Below are 20,485 nucleotides of genomic sequence, written 5' to 3' on the forward strand. Positions count from 1 at the left end.
CATTATAGAACAATTTAGGACAAGTACTTTTCCATCCTTTTGTTCTTTGTTTGCTTTTATATATATAGTGTGTTTCTTGTTAATGCACCATGTACCATCCTGATGTACCAAGGGCTTATTTTTCTTTCTGAGGATTTGTTGAAAGAAATTTGATTTATGTAAGATTTCTTCCCCCAGCCTCCCATCTCTCCACTGTGGTTTTCAGTTTTACTTCATACTATTCTAGTAAAACACTGCTTGGGACAAAATAGCTAACTAGGCTTATAAAGAAACAACTAGTTATGGCAAAACAACACATTTTTATCTATGCCTTAGTCACAGAGAACATGTGACCAGGAGCTTGCTGTTACATAGTTATGTCCCTGTGTGACTGTGGGTCAGAGAGCTATTGAGAATGTGGTAAGAGCACGTCACCCTTGCCTTCCATGACAAGCTAGTATCATTCCAAAGCAGCAAGACTCAAGCTTTAGATTTAGAATTTTATGATACATCAAACCCTAATGATAACATAACATAATGTAATATAATCATATTTAGAGTGAGCAGCTGGGTGGCTAGAGTACAAGAGTATGAGAGAGACTTTTCGAAGACCTTTTTAGATCTACTGAATTTTTAAGTATGGGGATTTACCCATATAATAAATCAATTTTCAATTAAAAATGAAAACACCTTTCAGGTCAAACAAAAAGAAAAAGGTGTCAAATTTATCAGATAGTTTTACAGATCCTACAACCAGAAGGATTAGCTGGATTTTTCTTTGCTATTGTAGCTGCAGATACCTTAGCTATCTCTCTGGAAAAGGATTATTTGCTAAATTTACTAATAGTGACTTATTCTGGGAGTGATCTCTGTGTGACATTCCTTTAATGTCTTTATATTTATATAAATATACTTTATGTTTGATTATATTAACACTTTTTGCATTAGTATTCAAAACAGGTGGTTGTAGGTAATCTTTGATGTCCTTCAATACTGAGACATTTAAACAAATGAGATTTCTTTTTCCTTTTTTCTTCCCTTTTGCCCTTCAAGGCAGACAATCCAAGTTGAAGTACTCTATATATTTTTGCATATACAGTAACTGTGTTTTTACCCACAGGATGAAGAAGGAAATACTTCCAAAACACAAAAATCGTCCTGGCTCCAAGACTGTGTCTTATCCTTATCTCCTACCAATGATCTTATGGTGATAGCTCGAGAGCAAAAAGCTGTTTTTCTAGTGCGTAAGTACTCTGTAATTTTCAGTGTCCTTCATTGAAGTGCATTGAATAGAACAGAAAATTTACTAGGTAGGAGAAAATGTTATTTCTATTGTATGCATTATATGGTGGCAGTGTACTATTTATTTTATATGTTGTATGACACTTTTTATTTCCTTTACAATTGTTTTTTTTCTTCTCTTTTTTCTTTCTCTTTATTTTCTGCTCTTTTGTTTCCTCTCTGTTTTTCTTTCTTGGCTACAGACAGTTTAGCTCTCTGGCTCTTGTGAGGCAGTACTGGGCATTGCCCATTTCTTGCAAGGGGCAGCCAGAGATAAAAAGGCCACTGACCCCTTAGTAATCATATGAATGACGTAATGTTCAACTATAATTTGAAAACTCATGGCATTGTAGTTAACTATTTTGGGAATAAATTTTCAGCTTACAATTTTTGTTGAAGATTAAAATTAAGGTTTGAGTATACATAGGATATAAAAACACCTCACTGATCAAAATCAGATCATATAATAAATGACTATGGGTGATCTTATAAAATAGATTTACCCACGAATAGCATAAATCTAATAGAAAAATTTTCTCTGCCATCTGAAAATAAAAGTTTTATAAGAAAAATAGAAGGAGTGGTACATAAGGATTAATAACTTTTTTTCTCCAAGAACTAGGGCAACGTTATATAGATTTAATAGGAGGAAGGAGATACTAAAGACTAGGTGACTATATAGAGCTTTATAAAAATCTCACTGTTTTTTAAACATTATTTTATATTTACCTGTAAAAAGACCCAAGTGAATTCATGCAGAACAATTAAATGTACTCATCATTCTAAAAAGAAAGTAAAATTTATAAATTACTGTTTTCATATACTATAAAGTTACTTCATGTGATAACTTAACTTTTTTCAGCAAAATGGAAATACAGTGATAAAGGCAAGGAAGAAATGCAGTTTGCTGTCAGCTGGAGTGGTTCTTTAAATGTTGAAGAAGGGTAGGTGCAGTCAGTTTTTTGTTTCTGTATGTTAAATGTATATGTAAAGTTGTTTGCCTTGTAAATGGGAAGTTTCATCATTTGGCATATTTTTAAATATATGTTCACCCTAACTTAGAAGTGTAGAGCATGATTCAGCCAGCAAATTTTAATTTTACTTATCATGTAATTACTTTTTTAAAAACTTGTTTGGAGAAGATTGAAGGAAGAGCTCAGATATAATCCCTTATCATGCTTTCTGTATTTTGTATCTTCCTCTGTTCTCCATTACTAATTTTATCCAGCCAAAAAGTCATGGGCAGTCATCGTCTTCTCTGCTTTGCTAGCACTAGGCTTGAACTTAAAGGCGACAGTGCTACATTAATTTTTTAAATTCATAATTTTTAAAACTTCAGAAATGGAAGTTGGTAAATTCAAGCTTCCTACTAACCCACTGAGAGTTTTAAAATCAGATCTCTAGTTTGGTTACATGATGGAGCTGCTAGCCTGGAGCCTGGAACCAAAAACTGTTTTCAGTTCAATATTTTATGACCAAAAGCTCTCTGATCAGTAATGAATAAGATTCTTCATACTTTGAATTCAGATAAATGACAATGCAATGGAAGCCCATAGTACATGCCTGGCACATTGTAGATACTTAGTGAAATATTTTGTACTCATCAAAATAAATGATATTCCTCCTTAAGTCATTTAGTTTAAGCATTTTGAAGACAATTTCTTTCAGACATGCAAAGAAAACATAATGGTTCAATTACTTTAAAGACAACACACAAACAAAAAGTTTAATTTTAAAGTTACCTTGGCATGATGTATGAGGCAAGCATGATTATAGTTTCTTGCATAAGCTGGTGATGGTCCTTAGGTTTGACAAGTGAAATAAAAGACAGTCAGTAGGAGTGTGTATGTGTGTGTGTGTGTGTGTGTGTGTGTGTGTGTGTTTAAGGCTTGGGTGTGTGTGTGTGTGTGTGTGTGTGTGTGTTTAAGGCTTGGCCTCTAAGCTCCTGACAAACTTTTCAAGTCTACACATAAGAAAAAAGTCTTATAGGGAACCTCCAGCCTAGCATATGCTTAGAAATAGGTTCTCAGGGCCAGTTTCTGCAAAATACAAAAGAAGAAGCTAAGCAGTTAAATGCAGTAAGTCCCTAGAATGATGTGCTCTGAAGAAGCGCGGTCTGCCTATACTGTGTTGGTAATTCCTCCCATCCTTTGCCCGAGTTCTTAGCTGCTGTGGAGGAGGGGAAACTGCTTGATGATCTTTTGATATTTTCTCCATCCTGTATATAATCAGTTGTGTATAGTAAATTTTTGTTTCCTTTATTTTTGTGCTTTTCATGACAATAGAGAATAAAAAATACTGTTTGTTATTAGCCTCAAGTGAATATGACATTACTTTTTAGGTGAATGAACTTTACAACCCTACTTATGATGTTGCACAGTATTTTTACCTATGCAGTAAATAAAACTGCTCCACAGAGATCATTGGTCACTTATTGCCCTCTAACATTAAATTATAGAGAAGTAAAAGTAATTGATGAATTCATTAGATGAACATACGATTTTGTTTTTGTTTTTAGGGAATATGTAACCAGTGCCCTATGTATCCCACTGGCAAGCCAAAAGAGGTGAGGATGAACAAGAACTAATTGTTATCTTTGCTTTGGTTTATGAGCTGTTAAGATCATAAATTCTGTCTATAACAGGAGTTCTACTGGACGTCCTGACTGGACTTGCATTGTGGTGGGCTTTACTTCCGGTTATGTTCGCTTCTACACTGAGGTGAGTTCAGCAGTATGAAAACACCCGTCGACAGGAATACCGAGTTACGCATCCCTGTTATACTCAGTGGGACTCATTACCTGCTGCCTGGGACAATGTAGTTGATACTTTATAGCCGGGATGGGGAAAAGGATGGTGGTGGAAAGTTCTGATAGAAGATGTAGAGAAGAGAGGCTGTATTCTTCTGAAAAGAGGGCACCTGGATTCCATTGGAGACTATTGCAGAAATGATACTCTCTTCCTGGCTACACCTGTTCAGGTATTTTGATAAGTAAACAAGCAGGGCTCTTCTCTGTGCTTCCTCCTAGAATGGTGTGCTCTTGCTTGCACAACTTTTGAATGAAGATTCAGTGTTGCAGCTTAAATGCCGAACCTATGAAATCCCACGACATCCTGGCGTGACTGAGCAGGTAGTGTAAGAGATTATGTTCACAGTAACAGTGGCTGTACTTTAAAACTAGTTTCTTCCCTCTTTACTGGGTGGAAACTGAAAGAAATCTGTCTTGTAGTTAGCTCTCCTGTCATATTCTAGAAATATAGTGTATTTACAGCTAAATAAAGAGCACCAGTCCTGCTTTTACTTAATGAAATACTATATGTTTTGTTCTACAATAAAAGACTTTAGTCAGAAGCCCAAAAAGCTTTCTTATTTTTAGAATTTAATAGTGACTGAAAGCAAAAATGTAGTATTATGTAACTTCAAATCTTTTTTATTTGGATTTAGGTGTCAAAATTATGTAGAGTAAAGGAAAAAAGTTCTGGCCTTTTATTAATAATACCACTACATTGTACTTAGGGATTTCTCAAAAAGAGGTTAAGTTTTTCTTTATAGTAGAAAATATATTCACTGAAGATTTTGACAGAAAATAATACTGTTTACTATGTTAGGGTCTCCAAAGGTAGTTTTCACTTCTTCCTAGGTGTTGTGTGAGATTTTGATTATCTCATGGCCAAAAAGTAACTGTAGAGCTACATAACTTAATATGCTCTTGTTTGGCTCACAGTGTACAGTCAAACTATGTAAATATGCCTTCCTTTGTACTACCCAGCTTCCAAAAGATTTCAAGTGACCAGATGTATATGTGGGTGCCTGTGTGGACTTAAATTGTATGATACATGGAGTGGGGCTATGATACATGGACACTTTCTAGTAAGAGAGACTAGATTAGTACCTATAGATGAGTTAATCCATAATATAAAGCAACACCTTGTTGATTGGTAATTTATATGACAATAAACTCAGTACATGTTTGGAGAAAGGGAAGCTTAATTAGAACAAGGACATACATCCTTGTACTACGATGTGCATTCTGGGGACTGCCATTGACAGAGTTGAAAGAGGAGGTTGCTTTGGGGGTGAATAAATTTGATTTGATTTGGGGCATGGTAAGTTAGAGTTGACTATAGGAAATAAAATGAAAATACCAGTATGTCTGTAATGATACAGAACTACTCTAGGCACAAAAACTAGATTGAAGATGATGGTTGAAGTCATAGATAAGATATGAATTCTTCCAATAAAGGATATAGGAAATAAAACCAGATACTGAAGACTTAAGTCTTGCTAGTATTAATCAGAGATCAGAGAAAAGAACTATTGAAGGGAACAAAGAAGGAGCTATTGTAAATCTCAGAAGATAATGTATCATTGAAGATACTTCTCAAGAGTGTTTTCTGTTTTTCTGTGAATTCTCTGGGTGAAGTTTCTTTAAACACTAGCTTGGTTATGTCTATAATACTCTTTTAAGAGCTGGTGGAAAAAGCCAACTAATATTTAAAATACTTCCTTGCTGTTTGCTATGTGAGTCAAGAAAATCAGCTGAAAAAGAATTCTTATTAAAAATGGAGAGGGACATCATCGTTAGTCTGTATCATGTAAGCATCTCTGGAGCTAACACATCAATTTACAGTATAAAATGTCTATTTGTATTCGCAGAGCATGGGAGCAGGTTTACTCTAATTCAGTTCTCAGGGGAGAGGAAATGAGTATAGTAGAGGTGATAGTAGATCATTGCAAGAGAAGATTCCAAAGAGCGATCTCCTTCTGGAATATCAAATAACTTCTTCTGTGGATTCTGCATAAAAATCTCTGTCACCTAGCACAATTTCCACAGCTTTTGGACTATTGGTATTTGTATTAGTATCTTCTTCAGGGAGACTATCTGGTTTTGGAGAAAATTGGCCTGCTGATGGTTGGCTCCTCCAGATCAATAGGTGGTGCTCTTCCCGCTCTCATGCTCAGTGAGCCATACAAATTTAGCCTTGTGAAGCTGTCATGTGAGCACCCATGCCTGCTTCCTTGTACGCTAACTCCCCTCACCTCTTTTGAAAATGGAAATAGCCCCACAGTTAAAACCGTACTAATGGTGAAAAACAGAAAGCTTTCCTCCAAAGATCAGGAACAAGATAATTATGTCCACTGTCCCACTTCTATTCAACATTATACTTGAAGTTATATCCAAGGGTGGAGTTATAAACAGGGTGAGATAGAGAGATAAGAGGCAACCAAATTGGATAAGATGTAAAATGACCTTTACTCATAGATAGCATGATCTTGTGTATAGAAAATCCTAAACATTCCATAAAAAAGTGTTTGAGCTATTAAATGAATTCAGCAAAGATACAAGGTCAACATACAATTAACAGTAGTATATTGATATACTAGTAATGAACAACCAAGAAGGAAGTTATGAAAACCATTCCATTGACAGCATCAAAGAAATAAAATGCTTATGAATAAATTTAAGCACAAGGTACAAGACTTATATACTATTACAAAACATCTGAAAGAAATTAAAGAAGACCTAGATAAGTGGGATAACATCCTGTGTTCATGGATTGGAAGACTATATTGGTAAGATGGCACTGGTACCCAAAGCAATCTACAGATTCACTACCGTAACTTTTGAAATTCCAACATCCCTTTTTACAGAAATGGAAAAGCTGAATCATAAAGTTTATATGGAATTGCATGGGACCCAGAATAGTCATAACAATCTTGATAAGAGAAGAACTAAGTTGGAAGACTCATACTTACCAATTTCATAACTACCGAACTACAGTTAAAAAAAAAAAAAAAGGGAAACAGCCTAACAATTCAGTAGGAAAAAGAGCAAGGCAACACAAAAGAATTGTAATTGACAATAGCCAAGATGTGGAAGCAACCAAAATGTCCATCAGTAGATGAATGGATAAAGAAGTGGTACATGTATATAATGGAATATTATTCAGCCATAAAAAAGAAAGAAATCTTGCCATTTGTGACAACATTGTTGTACCCAGAGGGTATTATGCTAAGTGTAATAAGTCAGTCATAGAAAGATGAATACCGTATGGTTTCAATTGTACATAGACTCAGAAAAACAAAGCACAAATAGACTCATAAACACAGAATGGATGGTTGGTTACCATGGTGAGGGTGGGGAAGGGGTGAAATAGATGAAGGGGATAAAGAGGTACAAACTGCAAATTAAGAAATAATTTAGTAATGGGGATAGAACTATAGCATAAGGAATATAGCTTATAAAATTGTAATGTCCTTGGTGACAGAAGGTAACTACATTTATTGCGAGCATTTAATAATATATATAATTGATGAATTACTAAGTTCATCTGACAATAATATTGTATATAAACTATTCCAATAAAACATTATTAAAAATCACCGTTTAATTAAAAAAGTAATAGAACTGATCAAAAAACAGGGTAAAATTTTGAACCCTAGTAATAATCTAAGAATTGTAAGCAGCTACATTTGGATAATTTTCACCACTGAGATTGGCAAAGATCAAGATGAACAAAACTGTTGGTAACAGTGTGGAGAAATAGGCACTTACATGTATTGTTGGTGGAATTATAAATCGATAGGTACTTTCTTGAGGGCAGTTTAATATGAATGAAAATGAAAATTGTGACTACTCTGTGAACCAGGAGAGTCACTGTAAGTGATTTACACTAAAGGAATATGAAAAGATATGTACAGAAGAATGTTTATTACAGTGATGTTCATAATAATGAAAATGTATTAATTCATAATCTTTGCTGCCTGTTCTGTGTCTACCCCAGTTCAAACCATTGAGAATTCATTGGTGAACCAGCACACAAGGGTCCCACTTTCATGGAGCTTACGGTTTGGGGATGGTGGAGGGAAACCAATAGTAAACAACTAGAGGTGCCAAGATGCTTGCAGTCTCTGATGGGTGTTATGAGGGAGTTAATCACGTTGCTGAGATAATGAGGCAAGAGAATGGAGATGCTGCTTGCAATAGAGACTCAGGAGCAGCCTCTCTGAGTAAATACTTTTGAACTGAGACCAGATTCGTCGGAAGAATTAGGCCAGTGAAGATGTGGGAGGTGAAGGTCCAGGCACATTCGAAGCACCGATGTGATGATGACCTTTTTGTTCAAGGAGCAAGGGGAGAGGTGGATTGACATTAGAGATATGTGCCGGGTCTTGCAGGCATGGTCAGATTTCAGGCTGTATTCTAAATGCAGGAGTCATTGGAGAGTTTTAATAAGGAGACTGGTTTGATCTGCTGTGTCTCATGAAGATCACGTCAGCTGTGTGGAGCTTGGACTGTAGAGCACAGGAGTTGGAAGCAGGAGGACAAATTAAATGTCCATCAATAAGAGCTGGTTAACTAAATTTTGGTACATACAATGCAATACTGCATAGCCATGACAAAAAAATTATTTGTTCACTTAATGAGGTGGGAAAATCTCACTGACATATTACTGCGTTATAAACATGTTATAGAATACTGTATGTGTTATACTTTCATACAAAAATGTATGAGGCTATGTATTGAAAGATGTCTGGGATTTCAGATGAGTTTCTTCGTATTCTTTCTACTTTTATATCTTGTTTGTATCTGCACAATTACTGTCCTTCACTTTATGAGACTTACACATTTTTTTGCTAATCTCACTATCTTGTAAGCATTACAATGTGCAGAAGCTTGTATTTGAGAAGAACTTAAGTCTTTGGCCAAAAGGCATTCATAAATTAGTTTTTCACTTATTTTTACGTTCTGTTCCATGCTAGTGTTCTGTGTGTTGGGTGGTTGACAGTTGTTCGGTCTTAGTATTTCTTATTTTTCATTAATCATGACACTCACCTATAATAGAAAAACAGGCATATTTGGCAATGATGAAAATGTATTATTTTCTTAATTCTTTTTTTCTTTTTAATAGAATGAAGAGTTGAGTATCTTATATCCAGCTGCCATTGTGACTATTGATGGATTTAGCCTTTTTCAGTCTCTTCGTGCTTGTCGAAATCAGGTAGCAAAAGGTAATTTTTTGACAAGGTATATCTAACTTCAAATGATGTTTGTCTTACATATTTCAACCTACTCAGAGAATTAAATATGTCGTCTAAATTAACCTTCTGATCCAGATTTACAGAAAAACACTGCTACTATAAAAATGGGAGTGCTTTGTTGGGTAGATGGCTTCGTAAGGTAAAGGCAAGGACTGGAACATGTCTGCAGCGGAGAGTGTGACAGCACAGGAACAACAGGCCTTATGCACTAATTCGGCCATGTGCTTGCACAGTCAGAGAGATGTGCAGCCGTGCTGATCAACAGCATTGGGATGCGGTACTTAGCTGCATCTAGTTGAGGAACCAAAGTTCTCAGTAGATCAGCAGCTGTTGGGCCAGGATACTAAAATCTTGTGATTCTAAATGGCTTCCATCATCACTGGAAGTAAAGCTACCATTGTATGAGGGGGAATTTTCCCCTTGGTAGGCAGGACCCAACAGAGAGTCAATATCAGCTTCTTTTTATTAACATGGAGCACTTCTGAATGCAGAAAAGTTAGAGGCCTACACATAATGTATATATAGACAACTACATTGTTGTTGCCAGATTTAGAGGTGAAAAGTGCACAAATAATCAAGAATTCTTACTTTTACTACCCCTAGTTTACATTCTTTAAGGAGGATATTGTATTTATCAAATTCAAGATGCCATTGATTGTAAGATGCACTATTATTTTATGTACCACTAAGAAACATAAATGCTGCCTGTGAAAGACACACCATCGATTTTAATATTCCAGCTTTGGAGCTGTTAAAATATGGGGAAGGAAAGTCTTAAAATCAGTGAAAATACCAGTACTGGAGCTGACTTCCTCCTTTTCTTCTACGTTTGGGTAGAGGGCCCTGAAGTGAATAAAGCTTGTTTCTTAAATGTTCAGCTCCCTGAAAATACAGGTTAGTTAGGATGTATTTGCCGATTCATAAAGGTCATTTGTAAGTCCAGGACTAAATTGTAGGATGCAAAATAAACAATTTTTTTTAGGGAAAAATATGCAGCATTTTATATTACAATAGAAGAAATTTCCCTGTCTTTTTAGAGGGCTGATGTGATTAATAAAATCCTGAAGTCTTGGTTATGTCGTTCTTTAATAGTACATGCTTTTCTGTTAAGTCAGAATTTGTTTGAATTTTTATTCCTGTTTTCATAATTGTTTAAATTACTTAAATTTAGCCCACAATAAGTGTCATTATCTTGGGGACATTTAAAATAGTCACCATTAACATATATGCCCAAAAAGACTGGCAATTTTTCTGTAGGTAAGACTTCTGTCCATAAAATAGACTAGAATAGACAATTACCTAATAATTGGCATTGTTAGCCATTTAATTTTTTACTATTTTTGAATTCCTGTTTATTCTGTTATGTATAAGACCATAAAGCCATTTTGTCTCCTGGGAAGTAAGCAAGCCTCTTGTGCCCTCTTAGTGTAGTTGCTCCAAAAGAATTCTGATTCCTTAGGCAACAAATTGTAACTTTTCTTTCAGCATATAGACCAATTCTCTTTTCTTGGCCTTATTATCAAAGCTGAAGTTCTTTGAGGAATATATTTTTCCTTTATTAAAGTACTTATCTTCACTTTCCAGAATAAACAACCAGAGTCCAGCTGTAATCTAATAAGTAGCATGAGAATTTGCTGGTCAATGGGACCTTGTGCATGAACCTATATATAGCAAGAGTTGCTTTTCCTTTCATTGCTCTCTCACTGGGTGGAAATACCATCATGAATGATCCGCATTTCATTAGTTCTTCCTGGTAATGTTATTGCTGTTGATGTACGTTTCTGTCAGACTGGCTTTGGTTACTTGCCTTCGAGACGCTGCTGTCTGCGAGCTCCTGCAAGGCGTATCCGGGATTTTAGCCTTTCACCAAGTGAGGCACTGGTTGCTGTTCCCAGGATTTTAATCCACTGTCTTTCTCAAGGGAGAGAAATTGCTTATTTGGCTTCAATTGCAGTTTGAATTCACCTGAAATTCTAGTATAGTTTGGAGTTTTTAATACTCTTCTACAATTACTTGAATGTTCAAAATCCCTTATGGTAACCAACTTACTCTTTTAATGTTTGTATTTTATGTGCATTATCTTCGTGTGAATAAATTTCACTTTATGCCTTGTTTACATTACCTTGCCTTATTATTAGTTGACGTTTTTGAGTAATAAGTCAAGTTATTACAGTTTTAATGATTTTGGTAAAACTTCATTTTTATCTGTTAGAGGGAAGTTTAAGTTATCTAATTTTTGTCTTTAACAGCTGCAGCATCAGGCAATGAGAACATACAACCACCACCATTAGCTTATAAAAAATGGGGTCTACAAGATATTGACACTATTATTGATCATGCTAGTATTGGTAAGTATTACTAGTTCAAATTCTTAAAGAATATACCTCTTAAATTTTTTGATTGAAGTATCTCACTTATTAGAAATGTACATTTATTCTTATGTGAAAAGAAAATGTATAGCCTTTAGTGAGACATTTGGAAGTTAGTTCAGACTTACAGATTATAGGTTTATGTCTTTAAGAAATGGCATCAGTTTTAATAATTATGCCCTCAGCAGCAGTACTGTACAGTTTTAAGTCTATAGAACTTAGACTTAAAACTCTAAAAATGTAACCTTTAGACAAGCAAAATACAAATAAAAGCAGATTTTCTTTGCAACCAGTATTTAAAGGCCTACTGTGTTAGGCATTGGGAATGCAGAGACTAAAAGACATGGTCTCTGCTTTCAGGAAGCATAGTCTAGTTGGAAGAAACAAGTGAAAATAGTTTTAGAGCTACAACATAATGACTGTTGTGGAAGACGAGTGGGCCAGGTGGAGTGGGAGCAGAGGAGAAGCCCCAGCACTGGGGGAATTAGAGAGAGGGAGGTTGACTTTAATCTGAAATTGAAAGAAGTAGGACTTGACCAAGAGAAGAAGCACAGAGGAGGCATTCGAGTCAGCATATTCATAGGCATGGGAGTGGAAGTGCATTGTGTGCTGGAAAAATAATGGGTGCTGAGGAGAACTGGCAAGAGTGAGGCCAAATATGTAAATATAAAGTCATATTTTGAAGGGCCTACGGTACTACACAGAGGAATGTAGATCTTTATCCTAGTGACATTGAGAGCAATTGAAGATGTCTGATCAAGAGAATGATATCATTTTTTAGCCAGTTAAAAAAAAAAATCACTTTGATGCAAGTTTAGAGGCTGTAATGGAGGGGCTAAGACTAGAAACTAGTTACAGTAGGAAAGTTAAAATAATCTTGGAAAGAATTAATAGACTTCTATGTGGTACATATATATAGGGAATAGTATTCAGCTGTAAAAAAGAAAAACCTCTTGCCATTTGCAAACAACATAGATGAACCTAGAGGATATTTTGTTAAGTGAAATAAGCCAGGCAGAGAAAGACAAATACCATATGATTTCACTTATAAGTGGAATCTAAAAATAAAACAAAGTGAACACAGTAGCAGTAGACACAGACTCTGAGAGGTGATTGGTGGTTACCATTGGGGAGGCGTTTGGGTGGATGGGTAAAATAGGTGAAGGCATTAAAGTGGTACAAAATCTCTACTGTAATATAAATTAGTGACAGATGAAAGTACAGCATAGAGAATACAGTCAATAATTCTGTAATATCCTTCTGTGTTGACAGATAGTAACTGTACTTATTGGGGCGAGCATTTAATAATGTAAATAACTGTTGAATCACCATGTCATATATTTGAAACCAATACAATATTTTATATTAACTATATGTCAATAAATAAATTAAATGAAAGAAGTAATGGACTTCTGAATTAAGGTAGTAGAAATGGAGAAGGAAATAGTATTTAAAAATATATATGTATTTTTTTCTGTTTATCACTATAGTATGTGCTTGTTAAAAACAATTCAAGTAGTATATAAATATATAAAGAGAAAAGGAAAAAAAAGTCCCTTTAAATCCTACCATCCAGAGATATTCACCATTGGCATTTTGATAAACATTCTTTTAGACTTACGTGTAAATGCATGTGTAATATGTATATGGTTATGTAAGAGAGAAGTTTTTCTAAGGGCTGTATTATACCAACTATAGCATAGCTCTTTTCTAATTAACATGTTATGAAGAGCCTTCCACATATTTTATCAGGGTCCTAATAGAAGAGAGAGAGCACCTTTGAAGTAGAATAATTGAAAGAGATTTTATGTACAGAGAAACTTATAAAGAGGTGGTATAGGAGAACCACTAGGATAGTAGAGTATCTCAGGGATTCTTAGCAGCCCAGCTGTTAACCACTCTAAGTCTAAAGAGGTGAGGGTTGGGGGCAGTTCCAGAACTGGGAGATAATGAGCACCTCAACAGAAGTTTCTTAAACAGCATCCTTAATAGGGTGACTTCTGTTCTAGGGTCATAGGGAAATAGATATCCTGACTTCCTTTTCCTGTTTCTCTTTGATCTCCTGATGGGGCTTCCCATTGTCTGAACCCATATGGAAATCAACATAATTTACAGACACTAGCCCCTGGGAGCAAGTAGGGACAAAAAGCAGTATGAATCTAGGGGGCCAAACAGAAGCTGTATGACACACAGATCATTATACTGTTGCTGTATGGAATACTCTGTAATAAACACTTTATTGGTAGACATTCATTTTGTCTTGATTTTTTTTTGCTAATACAATAATGCTGCAAAATTCCAAAGTGTTGAGTTCAGTTCAGGGTGGTTTCCCTGTTCTGTTAATTAAACTTTGGAACATTGAAACAGGCTAGGAAAAATGATTGGATAGAAAATATTACTCTATTCATTTATTTCCCAGCCTACAAAATGATTTTTAAAAAGGGGGGGTAAGGGGAACTTATTTATTGTATGTATGCATGTCTTTATGTAAAAGTCTGATTAATTCACTCAAGAAATAAATGACTTTATAAGTGTTTTATCCCAGGCTCTAATATTGGTGCTGGAAACATAAGGCAGACAGGCCTCCAACCTGAAAAATGGTGATGGGGAGACAATAAACAATTCAAATGAATAACAATGGTAATATTGAAACGTTAGGACAGTATCATGATAGTGCACAAAGGAAGAGGGTACTTGAGGTAGATGGGTGAGGAAAGGTGTCCCCAGGGAAGTGACATTCAGAGGGGGGCATGAAGGATGAGAGTGAGCCAGCTACGGGAAGAGGTGGAGAACGAACATTCTAGGCAGACGAAGCAAGTGTTTTGAGTGTGGAAAGGCTTCAGACATTCAGGGAAAAGCTAAATGAAAGTAACGGTGACTCCAGAAAAAAAATGTTGACATCTAAGGAAATGTAATTACAATCGGCAGCATGTCTTAGCAGTGAGTAATATTTAAAGCATTCTTAATAATGAAAACAGTGAATGTAAATTTAATAAAAAATTGAGATGGGATGTACCAGAAGGTTATAGAGAGAAGAAGAGGGGATGTAAATAAGCTGTACTTTAATTTATCTTAAGTCAATGAAAAATACTGCCAATATTGGTGACTCAAAAGACACTGGTCCTTTAGATTCTGCCAATTTGCTGTAATGTAAAGAGCAGGACAAAATGTTAAATAATGCCACAGGGAGGCAGTCAGCAAAATCTAGACTGTTGGAAATTAGTGTCCAGCAGCCTGGTTGGTTGAGAATAAGGCATGTCTCCTTGATATTTTGTTAAATAAAAATAAATAAATAAGGCACACATCAGTTTGTGTGCTCTCATTTATGTATATACAACATTTCTGGAAAACAGCATATGAAACTCTCAGTTGTTGCCTCTAGGAACTAAACTGATACCTGGAGATATAAGTGGACTGTACATTTCTTGTGCCATTTGAATTTTATATCTTTTAAAAATTAATGTTCAAAATTTGTTTGGTATTATAGCTTAGAAGAATTATGGGTGGCAATTTTAATACCTCATGAATATTTTATGACATTGATTTTGCGGCTTTTAAAAAGGACTGCTGTCTGTTAAAACTAAGCAGCTAGCATCTTAGAATGGAATTGAAGTAAAAAAATAATTTAAGATGATAGTATAATTTCAGTGCATCAACTTATGTGTCATTACTGTTTTATCATTAGGTATTATGACTCTGTCCCCTTTTGATCAAATGAAGACTGCCTCCAATATAGGTGGATTCAGTGCAGCAATTAAAAACAGTCCGCCAGCCATGTCTCAGTACATCACTGTGGGGTCCAGTCCATTTACAGGCTTCTTCTATGCTTTAGAGGTAAGAGTTTTTCATCACTGATCGCGATTAAGACCACTTTTGATTTTTCAAATGTCCACAAATTGGATATGGTAATTTAGCCTTAGAAAGATTAAGCAGTTTATAAGTTTCAGTTGAAGCTAAAATTAGTCTCAGTTTAGCTTTCTTCTAAATTCTTTAGGTTAACTGAAAAGGCATTAAAGTAATATAAAACAACCAAACTTCTTTGTTTCTGTTGCCCTGAGTCCTTGGACAGCCGAGTTGCCTTTAAATTTTGGTGCAGTAGCCAGAAAGAAGCTCAGGGTTCTGAATGATGTTAGCCCACCAGGGATTTGAGTAAGTGCAGAATTATAAAGACAACAAGCTGTCGACTGTAGTTGATACAAGTGGTGAAAATTGCTTTCTCAAATAGGGTAAAGTTAGGTGTTAGATTTGGCAGCTCTTATTTCTTGCTTAAAAAGCAGCTTGTAAGAATGGCCCGACTATCTCTTTCATAAAATACATATATGTATTAAAAGATAGTTGTGTGTAGATAGGAAATGATAGTCCTCCTAAAATAATGCCATCTTAATGTACTAGTTTAAATTATTTAAATTAATACAACTGAAAGAGGGAAATCCTAAAGATAAAATAGACTACTAGTGATTTTACTTTTCGGCTATAGAGTTAAAACTTTAGATTATATTGCTACCTACCTAAATAAAGTTTTTACTGTATCTTCTGAAAGGTGCTGACTATTCTCACTAGTCCAGACTTTATAACTTCTCAAAACTTTTTAAAGTAAGCCTTTAAATAGTGTATTTTGTTTCCTTGTCAGCAATTAAGTCTTCTCTCTCAAACGTCCTGTTTTTCAGGGGAGCGCTCAACCATTGTTATCTCACGTCGCCCTAGCAGTTGCAAGTAAACTCACTTCCGCTTTATTTAATGCTGCCAGGTAATTACATAGTCCTTAAATTTAAAATGAGATCTGACTTCTGTCTCGCTTTGTTTAACTTCTATTTTGATAGTTTTATTCTAAGTTCTCTTTCTTTTTCAGCGGTTGGCTTGGTTGGAAAAGTAAGCATGAGGATGACGCTGCCCCAAAGCAAAAACCGAAGGTTGAACCAGCTACCCCATTAGCTGTAAGGCAAGTCTGGCGTGCTCTTCTCAAATTTTAGTATTTTTAGAAATATAATCTTGAATTTATAGTTGTTTTCAGTATATCTCATGAGTCTTTGGAACTTCTAAAAGCCATTAATGTGTTATGAAGTCATTTTCCCCACCAGAATGTCACCTCTAAGGGACAGTGATTCTTGCCTATTTTGCTGGGAGCTGTCTGCCTCTCATATACAAGGTGCTCAATACGTGTTTGTGAAGTGTGCTTTTTTTTGCAAACATCTATAAACTTAGCTTAAGTTGCAGGAACGTTCGTGTTGTGATAGCTGTCAAATTTCTTTAAAAGTTTCAGTTTGTCAATAAGCTGTATAAACTTAAAAAGTACTACCTAATGTTTTCTTTAAAAAAAAAATAAAACAGGAATCACATGCATTCAAGCGCTCTTTAGAACTCTGCCTTCTACTTGCTCGCTCACTTCGGCAGTCTGGAAAATATTTAGTGTGCTCATCACGTTTTGGGAGGAGAGGGTATGATTTTTGTTTGATTTTTGTCTTTAAGTCGTTTTCTTATTACCTAATACAGAATACTACCATGAAGGTAAAGAAAAACTTACCACCTTTTTAGATGTCCTTCAGCTGCAGATACGTCACTAAAATTTATTAAAGATTGCTTTCTAAGGTTTTTTTCATATTATCTTAAAACGCTATGTTTAACACATCACATTTTCTAAAGTCATCCAAGAATCAAGAAAAAAGCCAAATGGTCCTGTGCATCCAAATAGGTATACTGAAGTTTGAGCACTTCGTCTCAGGAACTTTTCACAAAGTGAGATTTCCTGGTTCTTTCTTGTTACCTTTTTACTTTTATTTTGTTCATATTTTTAATTAGATTGATGATAGACCAAAAGCAGTTTAGAGATAAATATTAGAGGGATAGCTTTTGCTTCAGGCAGATACATCCCTGTCAGCAAGATACTATATCTAACATATAAAGAGAATACTTTAGAAATAAGAAAAACACTTGTATAGGAGGAAAAGTATTCTAAAATTTAGTTGGTTGTGAGGGTATTTCATCCTATGATATACCACTTAATGAAAGAAAGATAGTTACTTGATACTCTAAAAATGTAAGGTTGTGGATATCCATACAGAAAGTCTATGAAATAAAACTTAGCTGTTTCTATTTTATAACAGAAGAAACTTCTTTATGCATTTTTTATTGCAAGCTGATGTGAATAGTTAATAAGTTATTAATCCATACAAAGTTCATATTTCTTTATATAAAAACAGATTCAGCCATTTTGCTTATTCATTTCATTATTCTGTTACGTATTTCTAGATTGGAATTTGATTTGAGCTATTTTCTCTTGAATATCAGGTTTGGACTTCCAGATTCTAGACGTCATGGTGAAAGTATATGTCTGTCTCCATGTAACACACTGGCGGCAGTAACTGATGATTTTGGCCGAGTTATTTTATTGGATGTAACTAGAGGAATTGCAGTACGCATGTGGAAAGGTACTTCCTTGCAAAAATTCAGACAATAAGTGAACTTGCTTTATTACTCCAATAGTTGAGCAGTGTTACCATCCCTCAGTTTCTTGTTAATAACACTGTTTAGTTCTTTATGTTATGCTTTCTCTTTTAACATGAGCTCAGATCAGCAAAACTTGATCCACTAGTCCAGTTGATACAGCCTATAAGTTTGATCAACTCATAGGCACTTTTAACTTCTTCCTTATGGGTGCCTTTTCAGTCCTCACCATCATTGTCAATTTCTAAATTCAGTTTCTTGCCTCTGCTGTGTTCATTCCATAGGCCATGCTTGAATCCAAATTTCTCTCCAGATCTGAATGCCAAGTCTTTCAGATTGAAGGTGGCAAGATCTAGCAAAATTTTTGCTGACTTGACTGCCAAAACCATATGCTTGGGGCAATTCTCTTAAGTTTCTTGGTCACTGTGTCAGTGAGGATTTACATTTAGTTGCTAATAACAGATCTAATTACAGGATTAGAATGATATCACCATGACATCCTCGGGAACCTAGTCTTCCATGTAGCGTCCCCACTCAAGGTTATCTCATGGTTCAAATGGCTGCTGGAGCTCCAGACTTCTTATCTACTTTCCAGGAAGGAAGAAGGGGAAAGAAGAACTGCCATCTTAGTCCACTTCGAAGATATTTCTGGAAGTCCTGCCAACCTTTTCTACAATACGTTGGCCAGGATTTAGTCACACAGTTACACCTAACTATAAGAGAGACTGGAAAATATCTAGGTGTATTGTCAACCCGACTAAAATAAAAACCTCCTTGACTAAGGAAGAAAGGGAGAGTGCATTGTTAGGCATAGTAACATGTCATCACAGACTACTGGTTAGAAACCCCAATTATGGTGCAATCTCGTCTGTGACTTAACAATGTGAGGAACAATTACTGGATTTGGTGGCATTAAATACTCTGGACGAGACTGAAGCCACTGTCACCTTCTTGCCAAAGAATTCCTGCAGTGTTAACCTGCCACATGTTTAAGTGTCTGTAGAGTGAGGTTTCGATGCTGCAGTAGATCATTTCTCCTTGGTAGTTGTCTTCTGAAATAACATCAAGGATGTATTCTCAGCAAGATGTTTCCAGAATATAGAAGACCATAGGCATAGTAACTGGTTCAAATCCACTGCAGTGATCTTACTGCTGGCTTGTCCTTTGCAGCTGGTGAGGTCAGTTTTCTCCCCATACTGGGAAGAGAGGATCAATGCCTGTTTGTGGGACCAGCCTAGAATGGAAGACAGCGTCAGCTGCATCTCTCTCCTCATGGGCAGCAGTTTCCTCTCATCCCTCTGTTGCATTCCACCAAGAGAACTAAAGAGCAGGAAATCAGCTGATCTTTTTCTTATATTTTAATTGGACTTTCATTTTAAACCCAAACCTGATAATCTCCCAGGATTTTTTAAAAGGAGAGAATTTTTTGAGGAGAGGGAAGGGAACGGGGTCAGGGAAGGGTACTTGTGAACCCCCAGTGATACCTGTTTTCTTTTTATAGAAAAAGTGATCAAAAGCAAATATAGCAAAGTATTATGATTTATTAAGACTTGGTGATTGATTCAATAGTTATAATTTCATTATAATTCTTTTCTGTTTAAGGTATTTCGTAATAAAAAGATAATGTACTTTTATAGCTTCTTTTAAATGCCCCACTAAAATATCCCAGAGTGCCTCAGAAGCCTACAGCTGAACCCCAATGAACTGACTGATCGGCTTCCCTTCTCCTCTGTCTCCAAGGCTATCGGGGTGCACAGATTGGCTGGATCCAAATGGTAGAGGACCTCCACGAGAGAGTACCAGAGAAGGTGGATTTTCCCCACTTTGGAAATACTCAGGGTCCAAGTCGAGTAGCTCAGTTCATTGTGATCTATGCACCAAGAAGGGGCATTTTGGAAGTGTGGAGCACACAGCAGGGACCTAGAGTGGGAGCTTTCAATGTGGGAAAGCACTGCAGGTAAGCTCCAAACCCTGGCATTTTCCTAGTTACAAGAAGGAATGCTTTTACTAAAGTAGAGCTCTTATTAATTCTACTTATTAGATTGCAGGTTGTTTGAGAATTGAAATGTTCTTTATTATGGTTTTTCCTGTGAGTGCCTATCTATAATTGAGGATTAAGTACTTCACAGCAAAGGAATCTTGAAAAGGCCATGATAAGCTCCTGAATTAAGGTTAGCTTTGGTGCTGCCATTTGTCCCTATCCCTTACTTACTATGCTGTGGAAGTGCACAAGGAAAGACTGTTTTAGAGTCATCACGTGATGATGTCGAGTGAGGCAAATGCTTTGTTTGCCATTGCCACGTAGGCCTGATTGTGTTCACTTCATTTTCTGGCCCATTTTGACACGGTGGAACTCTGCCAGTTGAGTCCTG

The 20,485-nt window shown here is 35.8% G+C and overlaps 1 protein-coding gene and 1 non-coding gene across 2 annotated transcripts in view; both read left to right on the forward strand.

Moving 5' to 3' along the window:
- RAB3GAP2 (RAB3 GTPase activating non-catalytic protein subunit 2) overlaps nt 1-20,485 on the forward strand; it is an 86,587-nt gene that overhangs the window by 28,402 nt on the left and 37,700 nt on the right. The window contains exons 3-14 of the mRNA XM_036932142.2: nt 1,100-1,223; nt 2,123-2,204; nt 3,779-3,826; nt 3,905-3,980; nt 4,289-4,390; nt 9,174-9,273; nt 11,553-11,651; nt 15,358-15,506; nt 16,340-16,419; nt 16,522-16,611; nt 17,958-18,097; nt 19,854-20,070. Coding sequence (XP_036788037.2) covers nt 1,100-1,223; nt 2,123-2,204; nt 3,779-3,826; nt 3,905-3,980; nt 4,289-4,390; nt 9,174-9,273; nt 11,553-11,651; nt 15,358-15,506; nt 16,340-16,419; nt 16,522-16,611; nt 17,958-18,097; nt 19,854-20,070 — 1,307 coding nt within the window. The remainder of the gene's footprint in view (nt 1-1,099; nt 1,224-2,122; nt 2,205-3,778; nt 3,827-3,904; nt 3,981-4,288; nt 4,391-9,173; nt 9,274-11,552; nt 11,652-15,357; nt 15,507-16,339; nt 16,420-16,521; nt 16,612-17,957; nt 18,098-19,853; nt 20,071-20,485) is intronic.
- On the forward strand, nt 13,969-14,100 carry LOC118935748 (small nucleolar RNA SNORA36 family). Its single transcript, XR_005033974.1, has one exon. It is a non-coding gene; the product is annotated as a small nucleolar RNA SNORA36 family (small nucleolar RNA).

The sequence above is a fragment of the Manis pentadactyla genome, chromosome 19 (genome assembly GCF_030020395.1).
Source record: "Manis pentadactyla isolate mManPen7 chromosome 19, mManPen7.hap1, whole genome shotgun sequence".
NCBI classification, from domain to species: domain Eukaryota; kingdom Metazoa; phylum Chordata; class Mammalia; order Pholidota; family Manidae; genus Manis; species Manis pentadactyla.